At 39.1% G+C, this 14,683-nt stretch overlaps 1 protein-coding gene across 1 annotated transcript in view; it reads left to right on the forward strand.

The window, feature by feature from the left end:
• Nucleotides 1-14,683, forward strand: part of slc4a3 (solute carrier family 4 member 3) — a 69,428-nt gene that overhangs the window by 10,031 nt on the left and 44,714 nt on the right. The window contains exon 2 of the mRNA XM_079619335.1: nucleotides 6,761-6,914. Coding sequence (XP_079475461.1) covers nucleotides 6,861-6,914 — 54 coding nt within the window. The 5' untranslated portion in view covers nucleotides 6,761-6,860. The remainder of the gene's footprint in view (nucleotides 1-6,760; nucleotides 6,915-14,683) is intronic.

Below are 14,683 nucleotides of genomic sequence, written 5' to 3' on the forward strand. Positions count from 1 at the left end.
GGATACTTATCAAAATGATTCATACATCTGTTAGTTTCATCTTCACATGAGGTTGAGGGTTAACCTGACTTGAGTTTGCTGGACTCAGACCAACAGCAGGACAACAGTGACCAAACAGCTGAGAGAGAAGTGACCCTCAAGTCAGGAAGATGCCCAGGGTTTTTATGGGTCAGAGATTCTATAGAAGTGTTTGCAAGCAACTGCTTTCCCAGGTGCGCGACGGGTGGGACTATTAAAGGGCACCTATTATGACATTTAAAATGTTCCTAATGTTGTTTAGGGAGTCCCCAACAACAGTTTTACATGCATGCAATGACAAAAAACACTTTTGTTGTCGTATAATATGCATTTATTTTTACCTGATTTGCTCACCGACTCCCAAATGAATCGTTCAACGACTCATTTTTCAAACCCCTCCTTTGCGCGACGCTAATCTGCGTTGATTGGTCAGATGACCCAGCAGTGTTTACATAGATAATACTTATTGTTTAACACGGAGTACAATGATGCTTTTATCAATTAAATTGTGTTATAATAATTATTATAGTCCACTGCTTTGTAGTTTGTAGTAAAAAACTAAAAATAAGATAAATAATGTAATGTTATGTTATCGAGCATAGCCCAGAGTTCATGTTGTAAAAGCACAATCAGTCTTTGTTTGCGTTAGCCCGATGCATAAACATAACGTTTTTACAAAAATAAAAAAAATAAAATGTAGTTACGTTACTACGAGGTATTACTCTATTCTTTAAGACAACTCCGAAAACAACGACAAACACTTCACATAGGCTATCTCAATACAATTGTCATTGAAGACCTAACTTAGAAGCTAAACGGTGCTTACACAACAAACAAAATAATTATTAAGCATGCTACATAAAACATAAAAGCAACAATTATTAATAACACTTACAGGATGTGATACGGAGGAGGAAGCTGATGCAAATACACTTGGAACTGAACCTTCCTTCAATATCAGCCGACTGGCGAATCCAAGTTTGATTGCATTTAAGTTGGTAAAGCAATCGTCTTCAAAATGGCGCGAGCAAAGCACAAGGCTCGGACTATACTTCTGTGGTATAGTTGTATGAATTGTAGCCACTTAGTCTTCAAATGCTCCTCCTTGGGCAGATCGCACTTCAGAACACAGCGTCTCGTCGACATGATATTTTCCCTGCTGGCCTTGGAGCGCAATAAGTGGACGTATCGTATTCAAATAACTTGACAAGTTGACGTCATCTAGTCAGAGAAAAAGCTTCGGTCTTCTAACGATTCATAAAAATGACTCAGAGTCGACTCTTACTTTTGAAAGACAATAACTTTATATACGGTGCAGTTTCATATTTCAAACTTTGCAGGATGTTTTTGTTCACTTAGATCTATGTTACACACTACATGAAAGGTAAATTTCAAAATTCCATAATAGGTGCCCTTTAATTTTCCCATGATGCCCTGAGTGTTCTCTCATACATTAATAGAAGTTTCCCACTTGGGTTATTTGCAGAAGGCAAGTGAATCATTTGATGAAATATTCTGCTGCTGCTCCATAAATATGTCAGATAGGCCATTTCCTGCTGATGTGAAGAGAGAGAGAGAGAGAGAGAGAGAGAGAGAGAGAGAGAGAAAGGGAGAGGGGGGGAGAGAGAGAGAGAGAGAGAGAGAGAGAGGGAGAGGGAGAGGGAGAGGGGGAGAGAGAGAGAGAGAGAGAGAGAGAGAGAGAGAGGGAGAGGGAGAGGGAGAGGGAGAGGGAGAGGGAGAGAGAGAGAGAGAGAGAGGGAGAGGGAGAGGGAGAGAGGGAGAGGGAGAGAGAGAGAGGGAGAGAGAGAGGGAGAGGGAGAGAGAGAGAGAGAGAGAGAGAGAGAGAGAGAGAGAGAGAGAGAGAGAGAGAGAGGGAGAGGGAGAGGGGTGGGTGGGTGAAAACCCCAAAACATTGGTATGCTTCTGAAGAGTTGCAAGCAAACAAGATTATATGAGGCACATTAAACAAGCAATACAGTAAAAGTTGTTTTTAAACATTTATTTAAACAAGTTCCCTCAACTAAATCTTGATGTATTCATGCCCAAAGGAATAAAATAAAGCATGAATAAAAGCTCTTTAGTATCTAATCCCCCCCCCCCCCCCCCCCCTAGACAGCAATGAGTTGTTATAGTTCATAGTTCACCAAAAAATGAAAATTTTCTCATCATTTACTCACCCTCAAGTTGTTCCAAACATTAATAAACATCAGTTGAACACAGAAGAAAGATATTTTAAAGAATGTTGGTAACCAGACAGTTGAAGGCACCCATTGACTTCCATATTTTTTTCTACAATGGAAGTCAATGGGTGAACTATTCCTTTAAAGGGATACTTCACTGATTAGCATTAAGCTTTGTATGAGTAGAAACCCAGTAGTATTTTTGAAGGACCATGCTTCCCTCCCTCATGTCCTCCTGAGACGAGAGATTTATGTATTTTTTTGTCTAGAAAAAATCTTCCGATGACGCAAAAATCGCCATTTTTCGTCATCAAAGGCTTTCCTGGCCAGAGGCTAAAAACTACAGCCAGTAGTAGGCGCTAGTTCCACATGTTTTCAACCCACCCATAGCGGGTGGGATCTCACTCAGAGAATGTACAAATAGTGTCAGCCATCTTTTATTTGAAAGCTAAGCTAACAGGCTCTTGCTCTGTGGAGAAAGCTGAGTAGTAGGGGTGACCATACGTCCTCTTTTTCCCGGACATGTCCGGCCGGGACTGCCCGGGCTCTTCCTCCCGACCACCAGGCAGGTCTTGCTCCTCCGCTGCAGACGCTGCTCCGGCCGCCTCCCGCTCCCCCACCATCCACAACTGCTCCCCGCTGCCCTGTGGCAGCCACGAGCATTGGACCCGTGCACCAGACCTCGAGATCGCCCAAAATGTCCGGGACTCGGCTCCTGCTTTCCACAGTCGCCATTCACTATGTCTACATTATTACATTATTTGACATTGGCACATGCGTGCCAGCTTTGCAGGTCTTGCATTCTGCTTCACACGGATCCCGACCGAGACGAAAACACAGGAATTTTCTTAAAACGCACATCAACCGATCACTTGTTTAGCGTTCATGTAAACACTACATTCAGATTCACCAATTGGAATGAATTCAGTCCGATTGAAACAAAAGGTGTGTATGTAAACATAATGAATGGCGAACAAAAGCCGAATCCCGGACATCCTGAAATCTGGTGTGCGAATCCGACGCTCGGAACAGCCGCGGACGATGGAGGAACAAGAGGCGGCCGGAGCAGCCGCTGCAGCAGAGGAGCGAGACCCGCCCGGCGGTCAGGAGGAAGAGCCCCGGGCAGACTCGTCACAGAGAATTACGATAAAACTGCGTCTTTTCAGTTTCGAGTCAACTAGTTGTAACCTATTTGTATCAATTCTTCCGATACTGGCCTCAACCGGTAGGCGTGGCCTCGTAGGGCAACGAAGCAAGTGTATTCTGGGAGTTGTTGTCTTTCATCCACATGAGCCAAAACATTTTTTTCTGGCTTTTCTCAGTCTAGAAGGCACTAACTTCTAAAATAATTTCACATTTCTACTACATACATCATGACCCAATTTAAATACATATTCATCTTTCCGGCGGTGAAGTATGCCTTTAAGTTGAGAGCAAATGGAGATTTTTACTGAAGTCCACTGCTTCTCAGATTTTTCTCTTGAGAAAAAGACCCCAGAAATCTCACATCAAATCTCCTCTAGAGCAGTTTTTCTCAATCAAGGGGTCTGTGCAAACTTCGCACGGTGCTATAAAATTATTGAAAAAAAAAATAAAATGTTAAAACCGCAGAAGATCTAAGTCTAAAACATCATGTTTCTGCAGCGCTGAGCTCTCACTCGGACACTTTTTCCACTGCAGCGCAGAGGTCTGCGTGGATTGATTTTTTCATCCCACTAGTTTGATTCGACACCCACCCACTACCGCCAAATTCTACTTCATAGGTACACTTGATCCATGTTTGCAGTGAATCTGTTCTCACGCGGTCCTGCTTAATTTAGGGTCTGTAACTGGGGTCCTACATTTGATTTATTCATCACTCGAAGTATACACAGCTGTTTATGCTTTTACACAAAAGCACAGAGTTCCACTCCTACTCATATTAACTCATGAGACATGCGAGGAGGGAAGGCGCGGAGGACACATCTTTATTGTAGATACGTTTTTATGTGTTCTCATTCAAACTGTTGTTTTTAATTTAGAATCCTCTTGAATCCTGCCATTAATTATGATTAACTACTTTGGGGTTGGAAAAAAAAAAGACTGTCTGGTAATAGAGTCCAAAAGCTTGAGAAGCACTAGAGTTTCAGAAGTGATCTCAACAAACAGCGCTCAGATTTGCCAAGATATCAAAGTCCGCACTTGAAGGTCAGAGATCTCATTATGAGCTCAAATATTCCTCATCAAATTCTTCCAAGACCAAATGATCTTAGGTATGCTATCCACATCTACTACTGCACATCAACAACTACTTTTAGCTAGTTCATTCCGATTGCATGCCTACATGTGACTTTTGTTATTCCGACTGTGCAACTAGTACGATTACAAATGGATTATGTAAACACAGATATTGTCTTCTTTTTTCTTCTAAAAACAAGGTAAATTTATTTGAGAAACTGTGTAATAGAATAGGCTAAGACTTATTGGCTTTTATATTTTATTACATTTCAGAAAATATATATGGAATAGTTTTTTATACTCCCAATTGGCACATATACTGTAGATTTTTCTAGTTTTAACTCAATTTTAAAGGTCAAATCTGTGACATGATTACATGTAAATGTTGATGCTTAATATAAAAGCACATGAAATGTACAGTATTTGTTTGTTTCAGCCTGAGGTATGAAGGCGCAACTGTTCCCATGGGAGATGATACCATCTCAATGATGAAAAACTAGTTCTTTTCATTTCGGTCTGATTGGAATCAATGTTCTTGTGTGGATTCAAGGAAGCAGAACTGTGACGTTTCAGGACAGAGACAAGGTGTTTTAATCTGTGATGCTCGTATGGAGATGCCACTGGGCACTGGCGTTTAGCAGTCCACCATGAAGCTGCATTCCTGAAGAATGATATCCAGCTGGGTGCGGTTTATATGGCATAAATGAGACGTATGCTAGGGCTGTCTGCAGTGACGCAAACTCAAGACATGAGTCATCATCAGCGCTGGATTCCCATAAGAGCTGTTTATCATATAATACAGCAGACTCTGGACTTACAGTTGCAGAGCGAACACTGTCACGATCGCACGCACGCGCACACACACACAGTTTTATTTACTGCAATGTTGTTTAGTATGTTTAGTCGGTCATTGTCGCAAAATAAAGACCATTCATACGGAATTGGTTAATTTTGTGTTAATAATTTTGTGTCTCGGACCTTTACCATGACTGTTCCCTGCTGGTGGAATGATCTGCCTAACTCAGCCAGAGCTGCTGAGTCCGTAGCCATTTTTAAGAAACTGCTGAAGACGTATCTTTTTCGGCAGCACTTGAGCACTTGATCCAGTACTACTAACACTTTCTGATCTATTCTAAAAAAAAAAAAAAAAAAAAAAAAAAAAAAATGCATTGGATTGTACTGTGAAGGGTCATAGCACTTACATACTGTTGTCCTACTGCTAGTTTCATTGCTTCTATTGTTTCTCATTTGTAAGTCGCTTTGGATAAAAGCACCTGCTAAATGAATAAATGTAAATGTAAATGTAATAATCTGCTTACTGTACCATATTATGTTTAATACATGACTGTTTATCAAGTAAATAAATACAGAGACATGAAACAAGGATTCAACTTGAAATAACTGTATTGCCTGGCTTGTAGATTGGTTTAAATCTCCTTTTAAAATGTAGAAAACAGTCGGCCTTGCAAGAAAATGAGCACATTATTGCAAATATTTATTTAGTATTATTATTACTCTGCAATCCATGTTAGGTTTTCTCTGGACTAGTTTGTTCAATTGTTATGGTACAATGCGACATTTCTAAACTTCTTTTTTTATCAGCCGAACTATTATGAGTTAAAATTATTACTTTAAGTACCCCTTGAAATATTTACATTAATATTTCAATAATTTAACAACACATTTTCATGTTCATGGTTCTCTGATATTGATTAATGGTCCAATGACATGCAGGTAAACAAATAAAGGTACAGTAACACTTTACAATAATGTTTCATTTGTTAACATTAGTTAACGTGAACTAACAATGAACAATACTTATGCAGCATTCATTAATGTTAATCTCAACATTTGTGAATACATTTTTAATATCAAAAGTTGTATCTGTTAACAGTAGTTAATGAACTGTGAATTAGCATGATGTGTCTATGTGTGTGTGTATATATATATTTACTGTGTGTATGCATAGCCACACAGAGACTTATGTAAACATGATGCAAATTATTAATTGAATGAGTTTATTATTATATATTTTTTTATACATTTGAAACATTTTGAAGTGTTTCATGTAAATGAATCGATCTTACCAACCGGGTACAGACACTTTCTCATGATTAGCATGTTTATTTCATTGATTAACAGTTTAACACAATCAATATTATGTCCGTTGAGTTCATTGGCTATTGATGAGCGCCTGCGTTCTAACTTAAGGACTAGAAAAGGATCTGTGCGTTTCCTCTTGATTTATTCTGGAAATTCTGCAACTAAGTATTTCTTTCCCATGTAACCCTTGCTCCTCTGTTTGTTTTGGGATCTGGTGGCCTAATGCGGTCTCGCTCTTACAGGTTATGCCACCCCACAGGCTGACTGGAAATCCAGCCGTGAAAGAGAAGGGCTGATCCCAGACCCCCTCGTGTTCCCGCCGCTGCGCCCCTCCCTGTCCCCATGGCGACAGGAGGTCATGCCCCTGAGACAGATGTGTTGATCAACCTGCATCAGGTGAGAGATCTGAAGACCCTGACTGTTGTTTTTAGTGTTTGTGAGTCTTAGTTATACTGCCTTAGGCCTGTTACACTCTTAAAAATAAAGGTTCCCAAAGCTTTTTTTTTTTTTTTTTGCAGTGATGGCTAGTCATAACAGTTCTTAAAATAACAATTTTTTTTCTTAGTGTGAAGAACATTTAATAATCTAAAGAACCTTTTTCTACTATAAAGAACATTTCGGAAAGATTCAATGGATGTTAACTTTAGGTTCTTTATGGAACCATAAATGCCAATAAAGAACCTTAAGAGTGTAGATTTTTAAGAGTGTTCATAAATCTCGCGTCTGCAGTGCATGTTGCTCTTGTGGTGCTGTGAAGCAGAAGCACAGCTGCGAGTGGAGTTTCATCATTGAGCCTATTTTTGCATTGCATGCTCAGCAGAAAAAGGGTGAAATGCACTAGAAATCATTATTTACACAGTTTTGCAGTACAAGCTGCAGTACAAGTGAAGCAATATAGAATAAACTACTCGCATAATGTTTGAACCCCCCCCCCCCACATGTAATTACAGATGCACTAAAGCACTTTCTATTCTGTAAATATGACTGAATCCATATGATTCAAGCATCAAATACCTATATATTTTTTTAGTTTTTAGTTTTGTTTAGATTATTACCTTTTTGAATGTAAATGTAACCCTCCTTATGTAAACTATATTTCATCAAGTCTTTAATAGTTCGTAATTTCTCCTTCCCGATAACGTCTTTTTATTTAAGAGTGCATTAGGAAAGACTTTAGGTATAAAGACGGTGCATTCATATTACCAATGGGAGAAAGTGCAACGTGCAATATGGCGGAATAAGTCCCGCCTTCTAATGGCGCATTTCCACTGCATAGTACGGTACGGTACGGCTCGCTTCGGCTCGCTTTAAATGGTACCACCTCTGTTGAGGTTCCAAGCGTACCGTACCGATACTAAACGTGACGTGAAAACACTGCAGATCACTGATTGGTCAGTCACTTCAGCGTCATTGTATTTGCGATACGAGACACTAAACCCGCTAGATTTAAATAGCCAGACAACAGCCAACGCAGTAGCACCTGTTTTTAGAGTATTTACTTGACAAAATAAGTTAAAAAAATAAATAAAAAAAAATGGCTGAATCGTGGTCAGTGGACGAGGTGCCGACGTTCCTCTCGTTGATTGCCGCCGGACCTACAAACAGTGTAGGGACAAATTAGAGGCGACAACTATTAACGATCAGTCCCACCCACTTTGAAGCGGTACTAACTGCAGTGGAAAAGCAACCGATCTAAAGCAAACCGAACCGTGCCGTACCGAGTCGAGTCGTACCACGCAGTGGAAAAGCGAAGCGAGCCGAACCGTTCCGCGCCGAGACGAACCGTACCAAGCCGAACCGAGCCGTACCATGCAGTGGAAAAGCGCCATAAGTAAAAGAGCCAATCGCCAATTGATAATGTCATTGCGTCACTGCAGCTGACTTTAGAAGCTCGGTTGCCGAAGAAACAGTCAGTGTTCTGAGGCGTGCGCAGTGGCAGCCTGATTTTTTTTTTCATGATTTGAGTGTTCAGAAACAAAATTTATGAGACTATTGTTGTCAGATTTAATTTGTGATGATGAAATTGAATCATAAGCTTGGTGAACAGCTTTGGAGACGTTTGTTTTCCCATTTAAAGAGATAGGAGCTGCATGACTAAAATCAATCAAGAAACATTTCTTATTTTTGTTGTAAACAGTTGTGCTGCTTCATATTTTTTTGTCGAAAATATATGGTAGGAAAACTTGTATATGGTTGGAATTGCAAATGGTTGCTATGTGGTTTCCTGAGCAACGGCAGGTTCAGGGCTGGTGGCGCAGTGCCAAGCAGGGAGCGCAGGTGCTGGGTTACATGCGATGAAACACACGGGCCGTACACAGGACAATAGCATCAGTCTGACCTCCGTCTCGTTTGACACTTGGGATGCACGGATCTCAGGCAGTGTGTGTATATTTGAATGGCCCTTTTTGTGGTTGCCTGCATCTAATGTGTTGTTTGTGTTGTGTGCGATAACTCATTTTGATCAAGTTTATCAGCCATACCCTATGAAAAATAAATATACCAAAATGTATTTGAAATTCATTTATTTTATGCCAAGTATACTGCGAATACATTTACACATTTATGAACTTAATATAAATACCCTTTTGTAAAAAAGTGTACTTTTGGTATACTAAATTGGTATATTTTAAGTTTGCTAATGCAGTTTAGTTATCCAGAAGTAGTGCTGAAGTCCAACTAAAGATACTTAAATATATTTGATTGTGCTGAAGTGGAACTATTGCAAGTATACTTTAGGTACACTTGAAAATATCTTGCATTTAAAGGCTGACATTATACAGAGATTATACTATCTTTACTAATAGTGTCATTAAAACACATTTTTAGGCCTAATATAATGAAATGTGCATTGTGCAGTAAAGAAGCACTCCAAATAAGTATAATTATAATAGTTATATCAGTAAGTGTTGAGTGATATGTCAGTAAATATATGACCCTGGACCACAAAACCAGTCACATGGGTAATTTTGCAAAAATTGAGATTCATACATCATCTGAAATATTTGGCCGAGATACAACTATTTGAAAATCTGGAATCTGAGGGTGCTAAAAAATCTAAACACTGAGAAAATCGCCTTTAAAATCTTAAAGTTCAAAAAAATGTAAAGTCCAATTACGTTCGCGATTGTGTTGCATCCACTCACAAAAATAAATGTTTTATATATTTACGGTAGAAAAGTTACAAAATATCTTCATGGAACATGATCTTTACTTAATACCCTAATGATTTTTGGCATAAAAGAAAAATCGATAACTTTGACCCATACAATGTATTGTTGGCTATTGCCATCGTGCGACATGTGACTGGTTTTGTGGTCCAGGGTCACATTTGTTAATGGATTTGTAGCATATTTAGTATGAAATACTAAATCAATTAAATATTTTATATATATTGTGGAATAGGTATTTTCACTAGGTTTTTTTTAGCCAAATAAACATAATAAGTTTGGCCTGTTTGCTCTCATATATGACAACATTTCCATATAATAATCAGACGTAGAGCAGTAGCACAGAAAAAAAAGGCAAACAAAAACGGTCAACCTTCATCACATTCCTGTCGCTTACAATTATGCAACCCAGTATATTCAAATAAAAATGAAGGCCGACTGTAACTGAGAAAATCTGTCATGAGAAGTGATAAAGAAATTCTTCATCTTGGGCTCAATAAAAAGGAGACGTTCTGCTGTTGCTTCTGCAGTTGTTCAATTTGTGCTTGCCCCACCAAAATCTTAAACAGGTTTTTAGAAAGCTTCCTTGTATTGCTGATATTAGTAAATCAAACAGACATGTGTGGTTTATACAGCCGCATTCATTTATTTTGATACTGTACCATCATTTATTTTTTATTCCATTTAATCTAAGTGATGGCATTCCAATCCACGTGAACAGCAGAGCAAATGAGACCTTTTTGGACCCTGAGACCACCTGCAGTAAAACTAGAGCCATTACTGGTAGTTTACATGTTCTAGATGTAAGCAAATGCAATCAGGGCCGGTGTTTGAAAAGAACTGTCTCGTCAGAGGCGTCTTGAGATATGCTAATTGGTTGATGTTCACCGTCGTCCTGTGGTGCTGTCAGCTCAGATAGCGGTGGATCCTCTCCTATTGATGTCAGTCTTTCAAAGGGCTTTCAGAGGGGGAGGCACACGACAACATCTGGCATAGAGAAAAACACAGTAATGCTTTTTCAAAATGATTATTTTATTTAAATGAGTTTAGTTTAGTAATAAAATATATTAAATTAATAATTATTAACATTTCCACCCTCTTATTTAGTCCCCCTGTGGTGAAAATCAAGGTTTTAATATTATTTATATGTCTATGTGGTGTTTTTAATATGTTTTAAGACAAACCCTGTTTAAATTAAGTCAACACCATTGTTGAGTATTTTCTCCTTAAAACTGCAGTGAACCAAAGACAGTCTCTAAATTAAAACGTGGTTTGAAATTGCGTCAACACGTGATCCTCAACGAGTGGATCTCGTGTGAGTGAGTGGAGGCGAGGCTAATTTGCATATTCAGAGAACCGCGTATACGCGTGGCAAGGGTGTGGTTACATTCAAGCTATTTTAAGGCATGGATAATTTTTTTAAAATGTCTTTTGGGTGATCAAAGATGAATTTTAAGGGATACAATGATTTACTTCAGGGGGACTTAGAATGAAAGGTGCAGTAAGTGATTTCTGAGAAGCATTGTTGAAAGTGGATCGGACTGAGCACCACAACAAACTCGTAGCCAATCAGCAGTAGGGGGGCGTGTCCACTCATGATGGGGGAGGAGAGAGAGTAAGCAAGAGGGAGGTTTGAAGAAAGACTGTAGAAACAGAGATGGATGAGAAACATTACAAAAGAGAAAAGGTCAGAGGAATATCACTGGAAAAAGAAGGGTTATAATCAGGCAAGAGCTTTAGGACTCTTGTCAATATCTGAAAAGATTTCCAGAGCTGGAGAGGCGGAAGCGGGAAGGCCAGAAAACAGACGACGAGGTTGCGTTGTTTCTGCTCCATATGTGAGTAACATTGGTTTTGCGATGTTTCACAGAACCAAGATATGCTATTGTTGTTATTGTCACGTTTTGGCTGCGTGAGGCACGATCAGGAAGACGAAGAAGACGGATTTCAATTAAACTCTATTTATTTATGAACAAGACACGTACCAAACATAAGCAAGCTTTAGACGTAGAACCGACCAGGAAGAACTGAAACTATATACGATATACTATATGTACTATATACACAGACAAATGAGGAGACTAGGTGACAACAGGTGCACACAGTGAGTGATGATGATGAGGATGATGACAGGTAACAGGTGAAACTGATTAACAAGAAAACACATGGTGCACAAACACAGAAGGCAAACCAAAGTCTAAGACAGGTGTCACAGTGACAGTTGTTACAGGATAGTTTTGAGTGTCATTGTTTGGTGGAGCTGGTGTGCTGCTGGTGACTAACAACCAACTCTTGCTGGAATTCTTAGTCGTTCATTTGTCATCTTCAGTTTATGATATGATAAAGAGACATTCACTCTTGCATTGCATGTTCATGCATTTGAGGGTGGAGCAATTAAAGGAGAGGTGTGTTTGTTTGTGTTGTTTCTCAGAAATCACTTACTGCACCTTTAAATTGGCCATTATGTGATGTTCCTTAGTTTAAAGCATTGATGTAAACACCTAATTCACACATGAAATGATAATTTTACTCTAATGTGTTTTCTTCATATTACCGCATGGTGGCTGGATTGGCCAAGTTTCTGAAAACTATAGATGTTGCTGTGTTGGATATTCATCTTTCTTATTGCAGAATACAACATAGAATTGTAAGACGCGACAGGACTGTAGCAACGTTATTGCGCGACATTCAGCAACTGAGAGACGACGTTCTGACAATTAAATGTTTTAATATGCTAGATAGCTGATTTTCGCGCTTCAGGGTAGTGACGACGAGTACATATGTTGTCCAGTGGTTTTCCAGACACCCTTGGCACAACCTTAAGCAATGGCCCTGAACCGTGGTTCAATGTCAACATTGTGACAACGCTGTAACAACCTTCACCACATAACGTATAGTTATAGCAACCTTTTGGCCATGTTGTTAAAACGTTGTTAGAAGGTTGGGTATGTTGTGTACTGTGTTTGCTGGGAAGATCCTTCCATTAGTACCAATACATGGAGTCTCACCAGAATTCAGGGCCTGTTTTCATGAACTCTGCTGACATATTGTGAGTAAGTGTGGTTGGATCGTTTTAGGCAGCAATCTGCTCACCATGGCATCAGATACCAGATTAATTGCCTGGTGTCGACCTGCACGCGGATGGCCATTTGGTATGTTGTGCCTGGCTGTAAAGATCGCCATATCATGTTTCAGCAAAGAGAATTTAATGTTTAGTAATAAAATAGTGTGCAGGAGACATTGTAGTACAACCCAGACAAAAGCAACATGTTAATGCTGCACATTGTTACTTACTTGTTTTCTAAAGCAATAATCAGCATCCCGTATGTTGATGCAGACTTCCCACAAGCAGCACCTCATCTTTGAATTGACAAAAATCAACACAGAATAAAGAAATCAATAGTGGTAAGCGAGATGATTTGGCCAGACTGAGTAAACAGAAAGTGTTCAGAGATTTATGCGCTGGTTCAGTTTAGCCCAGAATTGCACGCTGATTTCCCACACGCAAATATTTGACCGAGTGTTATTTATACATCCCATAAAATCCAGTGGCAGCAGGACACACACTTCTGCATGCACACTGCAGCGCAATGTGCTTTTTGAACATTTAACAGAGCTTTTCTTGTGATGATGGTGATGAACATTTTAAAAAGTAGAAATAAATGATATACCTTAATGTTTGCTCTGTGACTTCAGTGTGAACAGACAGGACAGACAGAATTAATGTAATTTTTAAATCAAACTCTACATTTGTCAACGTGGTTACGTGCTTGATAACCAACATATGCAATAATACGATTTTTTAAAAATGTTTTTGAAAGAAGAATATTATGCTCACCAAGGCTGCATTTATTTGATAAAATATACAATAAAAACTGTAATATTGTGAAATAACATTAATGCAATTTATTACTTCGATGCAAAGCTGCATTTTCAGCATCATTACTCCAGTTTTTAATGTCACATGATCCTCCAGAAATCATTCTAATATGCTGATTTGCTGCTCAATTATTAATAATGATTCTTATTATATTAGGGCTGTCAATTGACAACTAATAATTAATTGCAATTAATCAAATTGTTTTGTTATTGTATTGTATCTGTATTGTAGATGTTTTTTTTTTATTTGCCAGGGGTTTTTCCTTATTGCTTGTTTTTTTCTTCAGTTTCAGCGTGTTGAGCTTTGTGCTAGTTGCGGCGCATTTCTGTATTTGGTTGCGTTGTGAGTATTTGCAGTGTTTTGCTGTATTTGGTTGCGTTGTGAGTATTTGCAGCGCATCTCTGTATTTGGTTGCGTTGTGAGTATTTGCAGTGTTTTGCTGTATTTGGTTGCGTTGTGAGTATTTGCAGCGCATCTCTGTATTTGTTTGCGCTGTGAGTATTTGCTGCACATCTCTGTATTTGTTTGCGTTGTGAGTATTTGCTGCACATCTCTGTATTTGGTTGTGTTGTGAGTATTTACAGCACGTTCCTGTATTTGGTTGTGTTGTGAGTATTTGCAGCGCATCTTTGTATTTGTTTGCGTTGTGAGTATTTGCTGCACATCTCTGTATTTGGTTGTGTTGTGAGTATTTACAGCACGTGTCTGTATTTAGTTGTGTTGTGAGTATGCAGTGTGTTTCTGTATTTAGTTGTGTTGTGAGTATTTGTAGTGTTTTTCTGTATTTGGTTGTGTTGTGAGTATTTGCAGTGTTTTTCTGTATTTGGTTGCGTTGTGAGTATTTGCAGTGTATTTGCAGCGCGTTCCTGTATTTGGTTGTGTTGTGAGTATTTGCAACGCAAATATCCAGCCCGATCTCATCCCAAGGCATCATATACTGATGCTTTTGACATATCGTCTACATCCAACGCACATGGCACCCTTTAGCGTCAATATGAGATGCAGATAGATATGGGCCAGAAGGCGCCTCCTAGCGGTCTAACCCTTACCCTACCCCAGACCTAAACCCAACCATAACCGAACAAAGCTCTGTGCGTGTCATATTGACGCTAAAGGGT

Source organism: Phoxinus phoxinus (genome assembly GCF_949152265.1).
Source record: "Phoxinus phoxinus genome assembly, chromosome: 7".
NCBI lineage: Eukaryota > Metazoa > Chordata > Actinopteri > Cypriniformes > Leuciscidae > Phoxinus > Phoxinus phoxinus.